The sequence below is a fragment of the Vipera berus genome, assembly GCF_964194415.1.
Source record: "Vipera berus genome assembly, chromosome: Z".
Classification (NCBI taxonomy): Eukaryota; Metazoa; Chordata; class Lepidosauria; order Squamata; family Viperidae; genus Vipera; species Vipera berus.
This window is the reverse complement of record NC_138205.1, coordinates 132,129,152-132,142,565: the sequence shown is the minus strand read 5'-3', so window position 1 is coordinate 132,142,565 and position 13,414 is coordinate 132,129,152. Positions and strand designations below refer to the sequence as shown.

Genomic DNA, 13,414 nt, shown 5'->3' with positions numbered 1-13,414 from the left:
CTCTTCCATGCAAACTCCTCTCCCTTCTAGCGCTGATGATGTTCCCTAGTTGGGGGTCGTGAAATGTCTCCAAGCAAACAACCACAGCTCAGGGAGCAATGAGGACCCCTGAGTCCTTTCCTCCTCCTCCTCCTCTTCCTCCTCCTAATACCGATGTTACCTGGTAAGAAAAACCACAAGCTCGTAAGACACCAATGACCCTACAGTCTTCTTCCTCCTCCCCTCCTTAATAGCCCCAACTTGGGTCATCAAACGTCTACCAAAAAAACCGCCAAGTTCAGAGACCGCCAAGGAGCCCATAATCCTGCTCCTCCTCTGCAACCCCTCCTCCCCACCATTCCCTTCTAGCCCTGATGATGGTTCCATAGTTGGGTCCTGAAAACGTCTGTGAGAAAACCACTAGGTTCGGAGAGCAGCAAAGACCCCACGGTTCAACCCCAAGCTTCAAACATTGCTTTCTGTTGATAGCAACGATGATATCTAAATCAAGGAAAATTCTAACCGCCCGAAGCCTAGCCGGGCTTCAAACATCTAAAATTGAGGTTAAAAGAAGACTTGGGGGTTTGCTGGGACAATACGCGGACTCCATGAACCGCTTGGAGCGGGCTGCAAAGTCCTACGAAGCAATACATAATCATAATAGTAAAGTTGGAAGGGACCTTGGAGGTCATCTAGTCCAACCCCCTGCTCAGGCCCGGAAACCCTCTGCCATTTCAGACAAGTGGCTGTCCAGTCTCTTCTCAAAAACTTCCAGTGTTGGAGCATTCACCGCTTCTGGAGGCAGGTTCTTCCACTGGTTAATTGTCCTCACTGTCAGGAAGTTTCTCCTTAGTTCTAGGTTGCTTCTCTCCTCGATGAGTTTCCATCCGTCGCTTCTCGTCCTGCCTTCGGGAGCTTTGGAGAAGAGCTTGACTCCCTCTTCTTTGGGACAGCCCCCGAGATACTGGAACGCTGCTATCATGTCCCCCCCTCGTCCTTCTCTTCATTAAACTAGAACTACCCAATTCCAGCAGCCGATCCTTGTATGTTTTAGCCTCCAGTCCGCCAATCATCTTTGTTGCTCTTCTCTGGACTCTTTCCAGAGTCTCGACATCTTTTTTTGACATTGTGGAGACCAAAACTGGCTGCCGGATTCCAGTTGTGGCCTTACCAAGGCCGCGTAAAGCAGTATTAACCCTTCATGCGATCTGGATTCTGTCCTTCCGTTAATGCAGCTTTTTTGGCAGCTGGCTCCTATTTAAGAGATCGTCCGCTAGGGCTCCGAGATCCCTCTCACGGTTACTACTATTGAGCAAGATACCCCCCTGTATTGTACCGGTACATTTGGTTTCTCTTGCCTAAATGTAGAACCTTACATTTCTTCGACCGCTGAATTGCATTTTGTTAGATAGCGCTATTAGCAGTGGAAACGTTGGACTTCTATAGCTATATAGAAGACCAGATCCTGAAGTTGAAACTCAAATACTTTGGCCGCCTAATGAGAAGGAAGGACTCACTGGAGAACAGCCTCATGATGGGAAAGGTTGAGGGCAAGAGAAGAAGGGGACAACAGAGAATGAGGAGGCTGGATGGATAGATGGATGGATGGATGGATGGATGGATGGATGGATGGATAGATAGATAGATAGATAGATAGATAGATAGATAGATAGATAGACAGACAGACAGACAGACAAAATAGATAGACAGACAGACAAGATAGACAGACAGACAGACAAGATAGATAGGTAGATATACACAGTCAGACAAGATAGATAGATAGACAGACAGACAAGACAGACAGACAATATAGATAGATAGCAGACAAGATAGATAGACAGACAGACAAGATAGACAGACAGACAGACAAGATAGATAGGTAGATATAGACAGTCAGACAAGATAGATAGATAGACAGACAAGAAAGATAGACAGACAAGATAGATAGATAGATAGATAGATAGATAGATAGATAGATAGATAGATAGATAGATAGATAGATAGATAGATAGATAGACAGACAGACAGACACAGTTGAAACTCAAATCCTTTGGCCACCTGATGAGAAGGAAGGACTTACCCCCCCCCCCCGTATTGTACCGGTACATTTGGTTTCTCTTGCCTAAATGTAGAACCTTACTTTTCTTCGACCGCTGAATTGCATTTCGTTAGATAGCGCTATTAGCAGTGGAAACGTTGGACTTCTATAGCTATATAGAAGACCAGATCCTGAAGTTGAAACTCAAATACTTTGGCCGCCTAATGAGAAGGAAGGACTCACTGGAGAACAGCCTCATGATGGGAAAGGCTGAGGGCAAGAGAAGAAGGGGACGACAGAGAATGAGGAGGCTGGATGGATAGATGGATGGATAGATAGATAGATAGATAGATAGATAGATAGATAGATAGATAGATAGATAGATAGATAGATAGATAGACAGACAGACAGACAGACAGACAGACACAGTTGAAACTCAAATCCTTTGGCCACCTGATGAGAAGGAAGGACTCACTGGAGAAGAGCCTAATGCTGGGAAAGGTTGAGGGCAAGAGAAGAAGGGGACGACAGAGAAGGAGGTGGCTGGATGGAGTCACCGAAGCAGCAGGCGTGAGCTTAAAGGGACTCCAGAAGATGGTAGAGGACAGGAAGGCCTGGAGGAACGTTGTCCGTGGGGTCGCGATGGGTCGGACACGACTTCGCAGCTAACAACAACAAAGCTACATCGCTCTCGAGAGAAGCGGGTGCTCACCTTCACTCGGATCGTACGGCACGTGCTCTTTCTGGGTTTCTCCGGGCCCCAAGCACACCTCCTCCACCTCCTCTTTAATCCCGGCGGGGATGTCTATGTAGTCCATCGAAGAAGCTGGGCATGGAAGACAGGAGAAGAAAGACACGTCGAGGAAGCTCACGGACCGGAAGAGGTTGCGTGGGAAAGAGCAATCGGGAAGGCAGGACAGAAGGGACGGGGCCGATACGGCCTGAAGGGGGAGGGGGCGGGTCAAGGAGAAGAGGGTGGGTAACAAGCCGGGATCAACCTTGCCGACTGGCGGGACCGAGAGGGGAGAAGGAAAAGGCCTGCTGAAGAATTGCGAGCCGAGGAGATTGTGGAAAGGGGTCAACGGACAGGAGTGGAAGGATACGGTCAAGAGGAACTGTGATACGAGACGATGGGATCGCCATTACCGCAAGGAATCGCAGGGAGTTTTAGATTAAGGCTCAAGTGAAATTCCCAGCAGATCAAAAGCCAGTTTGGGGCAGTGGTTAAGTGGCTGCTCCCGACATCAAGAGATGGCAAGGTGTAGTCCCGCCTCCGGCATGAAAAGCCAGCTAGGTGACTTTGGGCCAATCACCAGGAGACGGTGAGTTCTAGTCCCGCCTCCGGCATGAAAAGCCAGCTGGGTGACTTTGGGCCAATCACCAGGAGACGGTGAGTTCTAGTTATGCCTCAGGCGTGAAAGCCAGCTGGGTGACTTTGGGCCAATCACCAGGAGACGGTGAGTTCTAGTCCCGCCTTAGGCATGAAAGCCACCTGGGTGACTTTGGGCCAATCACCAGGAGATGGTGAGTTCTAGTCCCACCTTGGGCATGAAAACCGGTTGGGTGACTTTGGGCCAATCACCAGGAGACAGTGAGTTCTAGTCCTGACTTAGGCATGAAAGCCAGTTGAGTGACTCTGGGCCAATCACCAGGAGACAGTGAGTTCTAGTCCTGCCTTAGGCATGAAAGCTAGCTGGGCGACTCTGGGTCAATCACCAGGAGACATGGAGTTCTAGTCCTGCCTTACGCATGAAAACCGGTTGGGTGACTCTGGGCCAATCAACAGGAGACAGGGAGTTCTAGTCCTGCCTTAGGCATGAAAGCTAGCTGGGCGACTCTGGGTCAATCACCAGGAGACAGGGAGTTCTAGTCCTGCCTTAGGCATGAAAGCTAGCTTGGTGACTCTGGGCGAATTATCAGGCGACGGTGAGTTCTAGTCCCGCCTCGGGCATGAAAACCGGTTGGGTGACTCTGGGCCAATCAACAGGAGACAGGGAGTTCTAGTCCTGCCTCGGGCCTGAAAAACAGCGGAGTGATTTTGGGCCAGTCACCGGGTGACTGTGAGTTCTAGTCCCACTTCAGGTGCAATCGGGTCGGGTGACTTTGGGCCAGTCACCCAGAGCCGGTGAGTTCTAGTCCCGCCTTCGGCATGAAAGCCGACCGAGTGATCTTGGCCCTTGAGGTGACCGATCGCTGGGACAACAATCTAATGGAATAAGTAACAAGCAAGCAGTAAGGAGGCATCAGGTTTATCAGTACCGGCTTCCATTTCCCTCCTGACGACGTCATTCCGGCACGGTCCAGAAGGGAGCAAGATTCGGGGATGTTCATTTCCCGGGTCAATGAACTTGGGAGAAGTGGTCATCAGGACGTGTCCTACCAAGCGAGACTGCCCTTGTGGGGAAAAGAAGAAAGAGAGAGAGAGAGAGAGAAAAGAAAAAAAAACAGCACACGATCAAAAGCTCCCTCTTTTGAAGCCAAACCACAATTCCAGGATGCTGGCTATTCACCATCGTGAAGACCGGCGCCGATCTCCTCAGGAGGCCTAGCCTTTCCGCCACCTCGAGGTCCTTCTACTTCTTCTTTCAGCCACAAAGAAACATCCACCGGAGCGACGGGGGACTCTGAACGGAAGGGAGAAGAGGAAAAGCTTGCTGTAAACCGTACGAAGGACCTTCCTTTTCTCCAAGTTACCTCCATCTGACCCACCAGAGCGAGGAGGCAGGAGAAGTTAGGGGTCCCCTCTCCTCGCCAGCCCATGGATCCGGCAGCTGAGTCTGAAGAATCAGAGGAGGAGGAGGAGGAGGAGGGGCCTGGAGTGACATCAGAGTCAGAAGAAGGCTCTGAGGAACTCCTGAGACTTAACAGTCGGACGAGGAGCCTGGCCCCTCTACTCGCGCTCAAGCTGAGACACGGCTGTGCTGGGAGTCCCGAGTTGGACAGGGACAAAGCACAGCTGCGAGATATCCAGGATGCACGAAAGCGCCGGCAAGTGAAGAGTAGGGCAGAGGAATGCAACGGGGCGGCTCCAAAGGCAAAGGCGTTAGGAAGCCAGGCCGTGGTTGAATCATAAAAGGGAAGGTGTGGCAGGTGCTGGTTGCAGCTTGTGCTGAGGAACGAGTTCCTGTGAAGTGCGTTTGTTTGCCTCGGACATTTGACTCAGGTCGGCGAGTAACAAAAGGGGGTTGTTGTTGTTTTCCCTGCGATTCCAGCCTGCTTGTCGGAAGACGGGGTTTCTCCTTGTGAGCATAAACAAGGACTCACGTAGGCTGGGACAGAGCAGGTCCTTCTGGTGGGACCCAAAAGGAGGGCCTCCTCCGTGGTGGCTCCCTCCGTTACGAAAAAAAAAAATCCCTAAGACAAAACTGATGCGTATGTTTTCAAGAGACGGCGAGTTTTACCTGTGCCAGGCAGTGTCGGCGTCTCATCCTCGGGCGCCGTTTCAACGTTTGGATCACATAAGGCATCTCCTCGTTCGATCTTGGTCAGGATCTCGGGCTTCGCAATTGCGTAGTCTGCCCACACGACAAAGGAAAGTCCTGTTAATCGTGCGCACGGGTTTTTACGGGGGGGGGGGAGAAACTAAATGGGTGGAAAAGACAAAGCGGGCCACGTGTTCCGTTCCCGCGAGGAACAGGGCTCCGTCAGGTGACATCTTGCCAAACACGGGACAGGTAGCCCTCAACTTTCAAGATTTTGTTTTCTTTCTCTTCCTCTCTTCCTCTGTCTTTCTCTCCCTTGCTCTTTCTCTTTCTTTCTTTCTCTCCTTCCTTCTTTTTCTTTTTTTCTTTCCTTTCTTTCCCTCTCTTTCTTCTCTCTGCTACAATTTAAATTTACCGACAAAGAATTAAATTGGTCGCAGAAGCAACTGCCTGTGAAGGCTCCTAGATTGAGGCCGAAAGGCGAAAGTGGAAGTAGGCTCGGTCCCGTATTTGAGTAGGCCAGGTTGCTGATAGATTCTTTCTCTCCTTTTCCTTTCTTTCTCCCTTCTTTCCATCTTCTTCTCGCTTTCTTCCTCTCTCTCTCTCTCTCTCCATCTTCCCCTCCCTTTCCTTTCTCCCTTTCTGTCTTTCCCTCGGGTTTTTTCTTCCTCACTCTTTCCCTCTCCCTCCCTCCTTTTCCTTTTTCTCCTTCCTTCTTTCCCTCTCCCTTTCCATCCTTCCCTTTCTTCTCTCCCTTTCCATCTTTCCCTCTCCCTTTTCCTCTTTTCTTCCTTCTCTTTCCATCTTTTACTCTTTCCCTCTTCTCTCCCTTTCCATCTTTCTTTCCCTCTTCTCTTCCTTCTTTCCATCTTACTCTTTCCCTTTCCCTTTCTTCTCTCCCTTTCCATCTTTCTTTCCCTCTCTCCCTTTCTTCCTTCTTTCTTACTTTCCCTTTCCCTTTTTTCTCCCTTTCCATCTCTTTCCCTCCCTCCCTTTTCCTCTTCTTCCTTCTCTCTTTCCATCTTACTCTTTCCCTCTCCCTTTTTTCTCTCCCTTTCCATCTTTCTTTCCCTTTCTCTCCCTTTTCCTCTTCTTCCCTTTCCCTCCCTTGCTTTCTCTTTCCCTCTTTTCTCTCCCTTTCCCTTTGTCTTTTCCTCCCTAGCTTTTTCCTCTCTCCCTTTCCCTCTTGCTCTCTCCCTTTCTATTTTTCCCTCTCCTTCTTTCCCTCTTTCCGCCTTTCTCTTCCTTTCTTTTGCACTTGCCACTCACTCTCTCTCTCTCACACACACACACACACACAAACACCTGCGCACCGCGCCGCCAACAAACAGAAATGTACGATGCCCTCAAAAAGAGGGAAAAGAATCGAAGTGGAAATGGGATGGTCACATAGCAAGGAGGACTGAGGTGACAGAACGGATCCCACTCGATCCAAGGCCTTTACGAAAGGGACCTAAAAGAAAGACTGATGACGTCAGCCAGCGCGGAGGGTCCAACTGGCCAAAAGGAAAGCTCTCGGGACTGTTATTTGGCTGGAAACAGGCGGCCGAGGCCTCCGTCAGGCAGTGGATAGAAACAGGAATGGGAATGGAACGGAGGAACAGAGTTAACAGAACAGGAAGAAGAGTTGGAAGGGACCTTGGAGGTCATCCAGTCCAACCCCCTGCTAAGGCAGGAAACCCTACGGTACCACTTCAGACAAATGGCTGTCCAGTCTCTTCTTGAAAACGTCCAGCGATGGAGCGCCCACCACTTCTGGTGATGACCTATAAAGCCCTAAATGGCTTGGGTCCGGGATATTTGAGGGAACACCTCCTGCCAGCATCAAACTCCCTTCGTCCAGTGCGCTCACACAGGGAGGGTCTTCTCAGGGTGCCGGCGGTAAAAGATTGCCGGCGGTAAAAGATTGCCGGCGGATAACACCCAGGGGGAGGGCCTTCTCTGTGGGTGCGCCTGCCCTCTGGAACCAGCTGCCCGTGGAGCTTAGGACCGCCCCTGACCTTCGTTCATTCCGCCGGGACCTGAAGACCTGGCTCTTTGAGCTCTCCGGCCCAGGCTGAGAATTTTTAACTGAGGTTTTTAGTTAAGGGATAATTTAATCTTTTTTAATTGTTTTTTTAACTTTTGTATTTTGTACTGTTTGATTTTAAATACCCTGTAAACCGCCCTGAGTCCTTCGGGAAAGGGCGGTATATAAATTTAATAAAATTAAATTAAAATTAAATTCTGGAGGCAAAAGCTCTTCCACTGGTTAATTGTCCTTGCTGTCAGGATATTTCTCCTTAGTTCTAGGTTGCTTCTCTCCTTGATGAGTTTCCATCCGTTCCTTCTTGTCCTGCCTTCGGGCACTTTGGAGAAGAGCTTGACCTTCCCCCCCCATCTTCTTTGGGGCAACCCTCTGAGATATTAGAAGGTTGCTTTCGTGTCAGCCCTGGTCCTTCTCTTCATTCAACTAGAGTAAAAGGTAAAGGTTCGCCCGCACATGCATGCTAGTCGTTTCCGACTCTTCTGCTCATCTCTGTTTCAAAGCCGAAGAGCCAGCGGTTGTCCGAGGACGTCTCCGTGGTGATGTAGCCGGCATGACTAGAGCCAAAGGCGCACGGAATGCTGTTACCTTCCCACCGTAGTGGTCCCTATTTTTCTACTTGCATTTTTTTACGTGCTTTCAAACTGCTAGGTTGGCAGAAGCTGGGACGAGTAACAGGCGCTCAACTCTGTTACGCGGCACTCAGGATTCGACCTGCCAAACTGCTGACCTTCTGATCATCAAGCTCAGCGTCCTAACCCACTGAGCCACCGCGTCCCTTCAACTAGACCTACTCAATTCCAGCAACTGTTAAACAAGAGACTATAATGGTGGTAATGATGACATTTCTCACCCATGGAGACTAGCATCTCGTAATTGCTTTTCATGACCGTTTTATACAGGTCCTTCTGCAAGTCATCCAGGTTCCCCCATTCTTGCTCGTTGAAATGAACCGAAAGATCATCAAAAGTGACCGGAACCTGGAAATAAATAGCAGGGTTACAACTTGGTGCGTTATCCTGGGGCCTCCGAATCCTAGAAGTTGAGAAATAAGTGTGGCATACTTGGGGGAGGGGAGGAGCAAAAAAGGGCAGTATTTTATCATTAAGCAGACAAAAGCCTACTAGTTCCCTCTGGATCATGGGGGCCTCCAAACTTGGCAACTTTGAAGACTTGGGGACTTCAACTCCCAGAATCCCCCAGCCGCCATACTTTAAGAGGGGAGGACTTCCACTCCCAGAATCCCCCAGCTGGCATGCTTTAAGAGGGGAGGACTTCCACTCCCAGAATCCCGCAGCCACGATGCTTTAAGAGGGGAGGACTTCCACTCCCAGAATCCCCCAGCTGGCATGCTTTAAGAGGGGAGGACTTCAACTCCCAGAATCCCTCAGCTGCCATGCTTTAAGAGAGGAGGACTCAGCTCCCAGAATCCCTTAGTTAGCATGTTTTAAGAGGGCTATTTTATTACAAGGTAGTAAACCCTAATAAAATGAATAAATAAGTCTATAGTTACACCGGTAGTTGTTTTGGTCGGGGAAGATTCTATCTGAAGGCGAGCAATAATTACAAGAACTACTCAGAAGGGACTTCAGCTTTTTGGCTTGTGGCCAAAACGCCCTTAAGACAAAGCGGCATCTACAGAGAGTCGAGAACGACAAAACACCCGTCACAATGCAAAGAGCTGCCCAGGGCGATGTTTACAAAAGTGGGGCGGGGCTTGTGCTGCGACATCCCAAAAGGCATTTCATCGTGTCGGGATTTAGGTGCCCAGCAGCTAGCTCTATTCATACAATTTCTGCGCTCGGCTGTTTCCTGGTGGACGTTTCATGACCTGGCTAGGGAACGTCTTCAGTGCTGGAAGGGAGTGGGGATTCTGAAGAGGAGAACAAAGAGGGGGGGGGAGAAGGAAGAGGACTGTGGTGTCCGTGGGGTTCATCTAACTTTGTTTTCTTGCAGACGTTTCTTGATCCAACGAGGTAACGTCATCAGTGCTAGGAAGGAATGTGGCTTGTGGAGTGGAGAGAAGGAGGACGACAACTGTGGGGTCTGTAGTCTTCATTCAGCTTTGTTTTCCTGCAGACATTTCTTGATCCAACTAGGTAACATCATCAGTGCCAGGAGAGAATGGGGCTTGTGGAGTAGAGAGGAGGAGGGCGACGACTGTGGGGTCTGTAGTGTTCATTCAGCTTTGTTTTCTTGCAGACGTTTCTTGATCCAACTAGGTAACATCATCAGTGCTAGGAGAGAATCGGGATTGTGGAGAGGAGGAGGATGACGACGACTGTGGGATCCATAGTGTTCATTCAGCTTTGTTTTCTTGCAGACGTTTCTTGATCCAACTAGGTAACATCATCAGTGCTAGGAGAGAATCGGGATTGTGGAGAGGAGGAGGACGACGACGACTGTGGGATCCATAGTGTTCATTCAGCTTTGTTTTCTTGCAGACGTTTCTTGATCCAAGTAGGTAACATCATCAGCACCAGGAGAGAATGGGGCTTGTGGAGAGGATGACGATGACGACTGTGGGGTCCATAGTGTTCATACAGCTTTGTTTTCTTGCAGACGTTTCTTGATCCAACTAGGTAACATCATCAGTGCCATGAGAGAATGGGGCTTGTGGAGAGGAGGATGACAACGATGATGACTGTGGGGTCCGTAGTGTTCATTCAGCTTTGTTTTCTTGCAGACGTTTCTTGATCCAACTAGGTAACATCATCAGTACCAGGAGAGAATGGGGCTTGTGGAGCGGAGAGGAGAAGGACGACTGTGGGGTCTGTAGTGTTCATTCAGCTTTGTTTTCTTGCAGACGTTTCTTGATCCAACTAGGCAACATCATCAGTGCCAGGAGAGATTGGGGATGGTGGAGAGGAGGAGGACGACGATGATGACTGTGGGGTCTGTAGTATTCATTCAGCTTTGTTTTCTTGAAGACGTTTCTTGATCCAGCTAACATCAGGGTTAATAAATGAACGGCTGTGGGGCCTGTTGTGTTCATTCAGCTTTGCTGTTTTCTTGCCCATGTTTCACGATCAAACTAAGTAGCGTCATCAGTGCTAGAAGAGAGGGAGGTTTGTGGAGTGTAGAGGAGAAGGAAAAGGAGGAAGACCGTGGGGGTCTGTAGCATTTATTCTGCTTTGTTGTTTCCTTGCAGAGGTTTCTTGATCCAACTAGGGTAACATCATCAGCGCCCAGAGAGAATGGGGTTTGTGGAGTGGAGGAGGAGAATGACTGTAGGGTCTGTAGTGTTCGCTTAGCTTTGTCGTTTTCTTGCACACCTTTCAACATTGTCAGTGCTAGAAGGGTGGGAGGTTTGTGGAGGGAAGGAGGGAGGGGGAGGAGGAGGAGTAAGAGGAAAGTATTGTGGGATCCTGGATACCCTCTGAGTTTGGTGGTTTCCTTGCAGACATTTCAGGACCCAAATAGGGAACATCATCAGTGCTAGAAGGGAGGGGGGTTGGAGAGAAGAGGAGGAGGAGGGAGGGAGGACTGTGGGGTCCTTGATGCTGAGTTTGGTGGGTTTCTTGCACACGTTTCATGACCCAACTAAGTAATATCATCAGCGCTAGAAGGGAGGAGGGGTTGGAGAGAGGAGGAGGAGGAGATCTGTGGGGTCTGTAGTGTTCATTGTTTTCTTGCAGACCTTTCATGACCCAACTAGGTAATCCCAGCATCCTCCTCGTCTCTCCCTGCTCCTCCTCCTTGTCACCCCACCCCTTCTAACACTGATGATATTCCTTAGGAGGGTCATGAAATGTCCGCAAGGAAACCACCCTAAGGACTCCACCGCCCTTCTCCTCTACTCCCTCCCAGCGCCGATGCTGTCACCTAGCTGGGTCGTGAGACGTCTTGCCAGGAAAGATTTCTCCCCCCCAGCTCAGAGCGAGCCTCCCCCCACAGTCCCTTTCCTCTTCCTCCTCCTCCTCTCTGCAAACCAGCCCTCCTTCCCCGCCCTGCTGCTGTCACCTAGCTGGGTCAAGAGACGTCTGCCAGGAAAGGACCACCCCCCCCAGCTCAGAGGGAACCCCAACCCGCCCCCCACGTCCTTTTCCTCTTTCTCCTCTCTGCAAACTGGCCCTCCCTCCCCGCACCGATCCTGTCACCTAGCTGGGTCACGAGACGTCTCCGAGGAAACACCCCACACACAACTCAGACAGCGTTTCCGCCCCCCCCTCCCGTCATTCCCCTGGTGGAAAGCCAAGTCCAACAGCTTCACTCTCCTGCCCATCTTCCACTGCTGAGGACTTCACGGCATGTGCGTGCACGTGTTTGGTGTGTATGTATGGTTGTGTGCATATCTGTGGTGTGTGTGGTCCATGTGCTGTGTGTGGTGCATGTGTCTGTGGTGTGCGTGTTTGTGTGTCTGTGGTGTGTGTTGGCATGAGTCTGTAGCATTGGTATGTGTGGTGTGCATGTGGGAGGGGTGTGTGTGTCTGTGGTGTGTGTTGGCATGAGTCTGTAGTGTTGCCATGTGTGGTGTTCATATGGGAGGGGTGTGTGTTGCATGTGTGTCTGCGTGGGGTGCATGTGTCTGTAGTGTTGGCATGGGTGGTGTGCCTGTGTGTGGTGCACGCGTTAAGGGGTACGTGGGTGGGTGTGTATGTGGTGTCTGTAGCGTTGCTGTGGGGTGCCCAGGTGTGCGCGTGCGGTCCGTGGGGTACGTCCGTGGTGTGTGTGTGGTGTGTGTGTAAGTGGCATGTGTGTCTGTAGCATTGCTGTGAGGTGTCCAGGTGTCTGCATGCGGTCCGTGGGGTGCGTCCGTGGTGTGTGTGTGTGTGTGTCCGTGTGTGGTGCGTGTGTAAGTGGTACGTGTGTCTGTAGCGTTGCTGCGTGCAGTCCATTGGGTGCGTCCGAGGTGTGTGTGTCCGTGTGTAAGTGGCACATGTGTCTGTAGCGTTGCTGTGGGGTGTCCAGGTGTCTGCGTGCAGTCCGTGGGGTGTGTCCGTGATATGCGTCCGTGGTGTGTGTGTCCATGTGTGGTGCGTGTGTAAATGGTACGTGTGTCTGTAGCGTTGCTGTGGGGTGTCCAGGTGTCTGCGTACGGTCCGTGGGGTGCATCCGTGATATGCGTCCGTTGTGTGTGTGTCCATGTGTGGTGCGTGTGTAAATGGTACGTGTGTCTGTAGCGTTGCTGTGGGGTGTCCAGGTGTCTGCGTGCGGTCCGTGGGGTGCATCTGTGATGTATGTTTGTGTGTGTGTGTGTGTACACACAGGTGTCTGTAGCGTTGCTGTGGGGTGTCCAGGTCTCTGTGTGTGGCCCGTGGGGTGCGCAGTGCGTGTGGTTGTGGTTGTGAGTCCGTGTGGTGCATCTCCTCCCCACCCCCCAACCCCGGCCCTGACCTTGGGCGTCTCCCCCCGGGCGCCGGGCGGGAAGCGCAGGATCCAGAAGTTGCGGTTCCTCAGCAGGTCCTCCAGCCGCTCCAGCCGCCGCTCCAGCCGGCCGAAGTCCCGCACCAGCCCGCCCAGCGCCGCCCACTTGCCCTCCAGCTGCCCGCCCAGCTCCGCCACCGCCCGCTGGCAGCCGCCCAGCTGCTCCTCGGCCGAAGCCAGCCGGCCCTCCAGGCCCCGCAGCCGCCGCCGCCCGCCCCCGCCGCCCGCCCCCCGGCCCGGCTCCGACACCGCCGGCCAGAGCGACGCCGCCTCCAGGCCCCGCGCCGCCATCGCCCTCGCCCAGGCCCCGACGGACCGGCATGCCCCGCGCCCGACGACGCCCCGCCCAGGCCCCCGACGCCCCGCCTCCGTCTCTCTGGCCCAGGCCCTGAGGAGAGGCGGAAAGACCGTCAGGCCCGCGAGCTCCGCCCCTTCCCCGACGCCCCGCCTCCGTCTCTCTCTCGCTCAGGCCCTGAGGAGGCGGGAAAGACCGTCAGGCCCGCGAGCTCCGCCCCTTCCCCGACGCCCCGCCTCCGTCTCTCTCTCGCTCAGGCCCTGAGGAGGGGGTGAAAGACCGTCAGG

At 52.0% G+C, this 13,414-nt stretch overlaps 1 protein-coding gene across 1 annotated transcript in view; it reads right to left on the bottom strand.

Moving 5' to 3' along the window:
* LOC308679054 (tigger transposable element-derived protein 1-like) overlaps positions 1-13,123 on the bottom strand; it is a gene marked incomplete at its 5' end in the record, with an annotated part of 18,386 nt that extends 5,263 nt beyond the window's left edge. The window contains 6 exons of the mRNA XM_081346289.1: positions 2,730-2,843; positions 4,277-4,411; positions 4,528-4,641; positions 5,419-5,532; positions 8,319-8,445; positions 12,803-13,123. Coding sequence (XP_081202415.1) covers positions 2,730-2,843; positions 4,277-4,411; positions 4,528-4,641; positions 5,419-5,532; positions 8,319-8,445; positions 12,803-13,123 — 925 coding nt within the window. The remainder of the gene's footprint in view (positions 1-2,729; positions 2,844-4,276; positions 4,412-4,527; positions 4,642-5,418; positions 5,533-8,318; positions 8,446-12,802) is intronic.
* Positions 13,124-13,414: the final 291 nt, after the last annotated feature.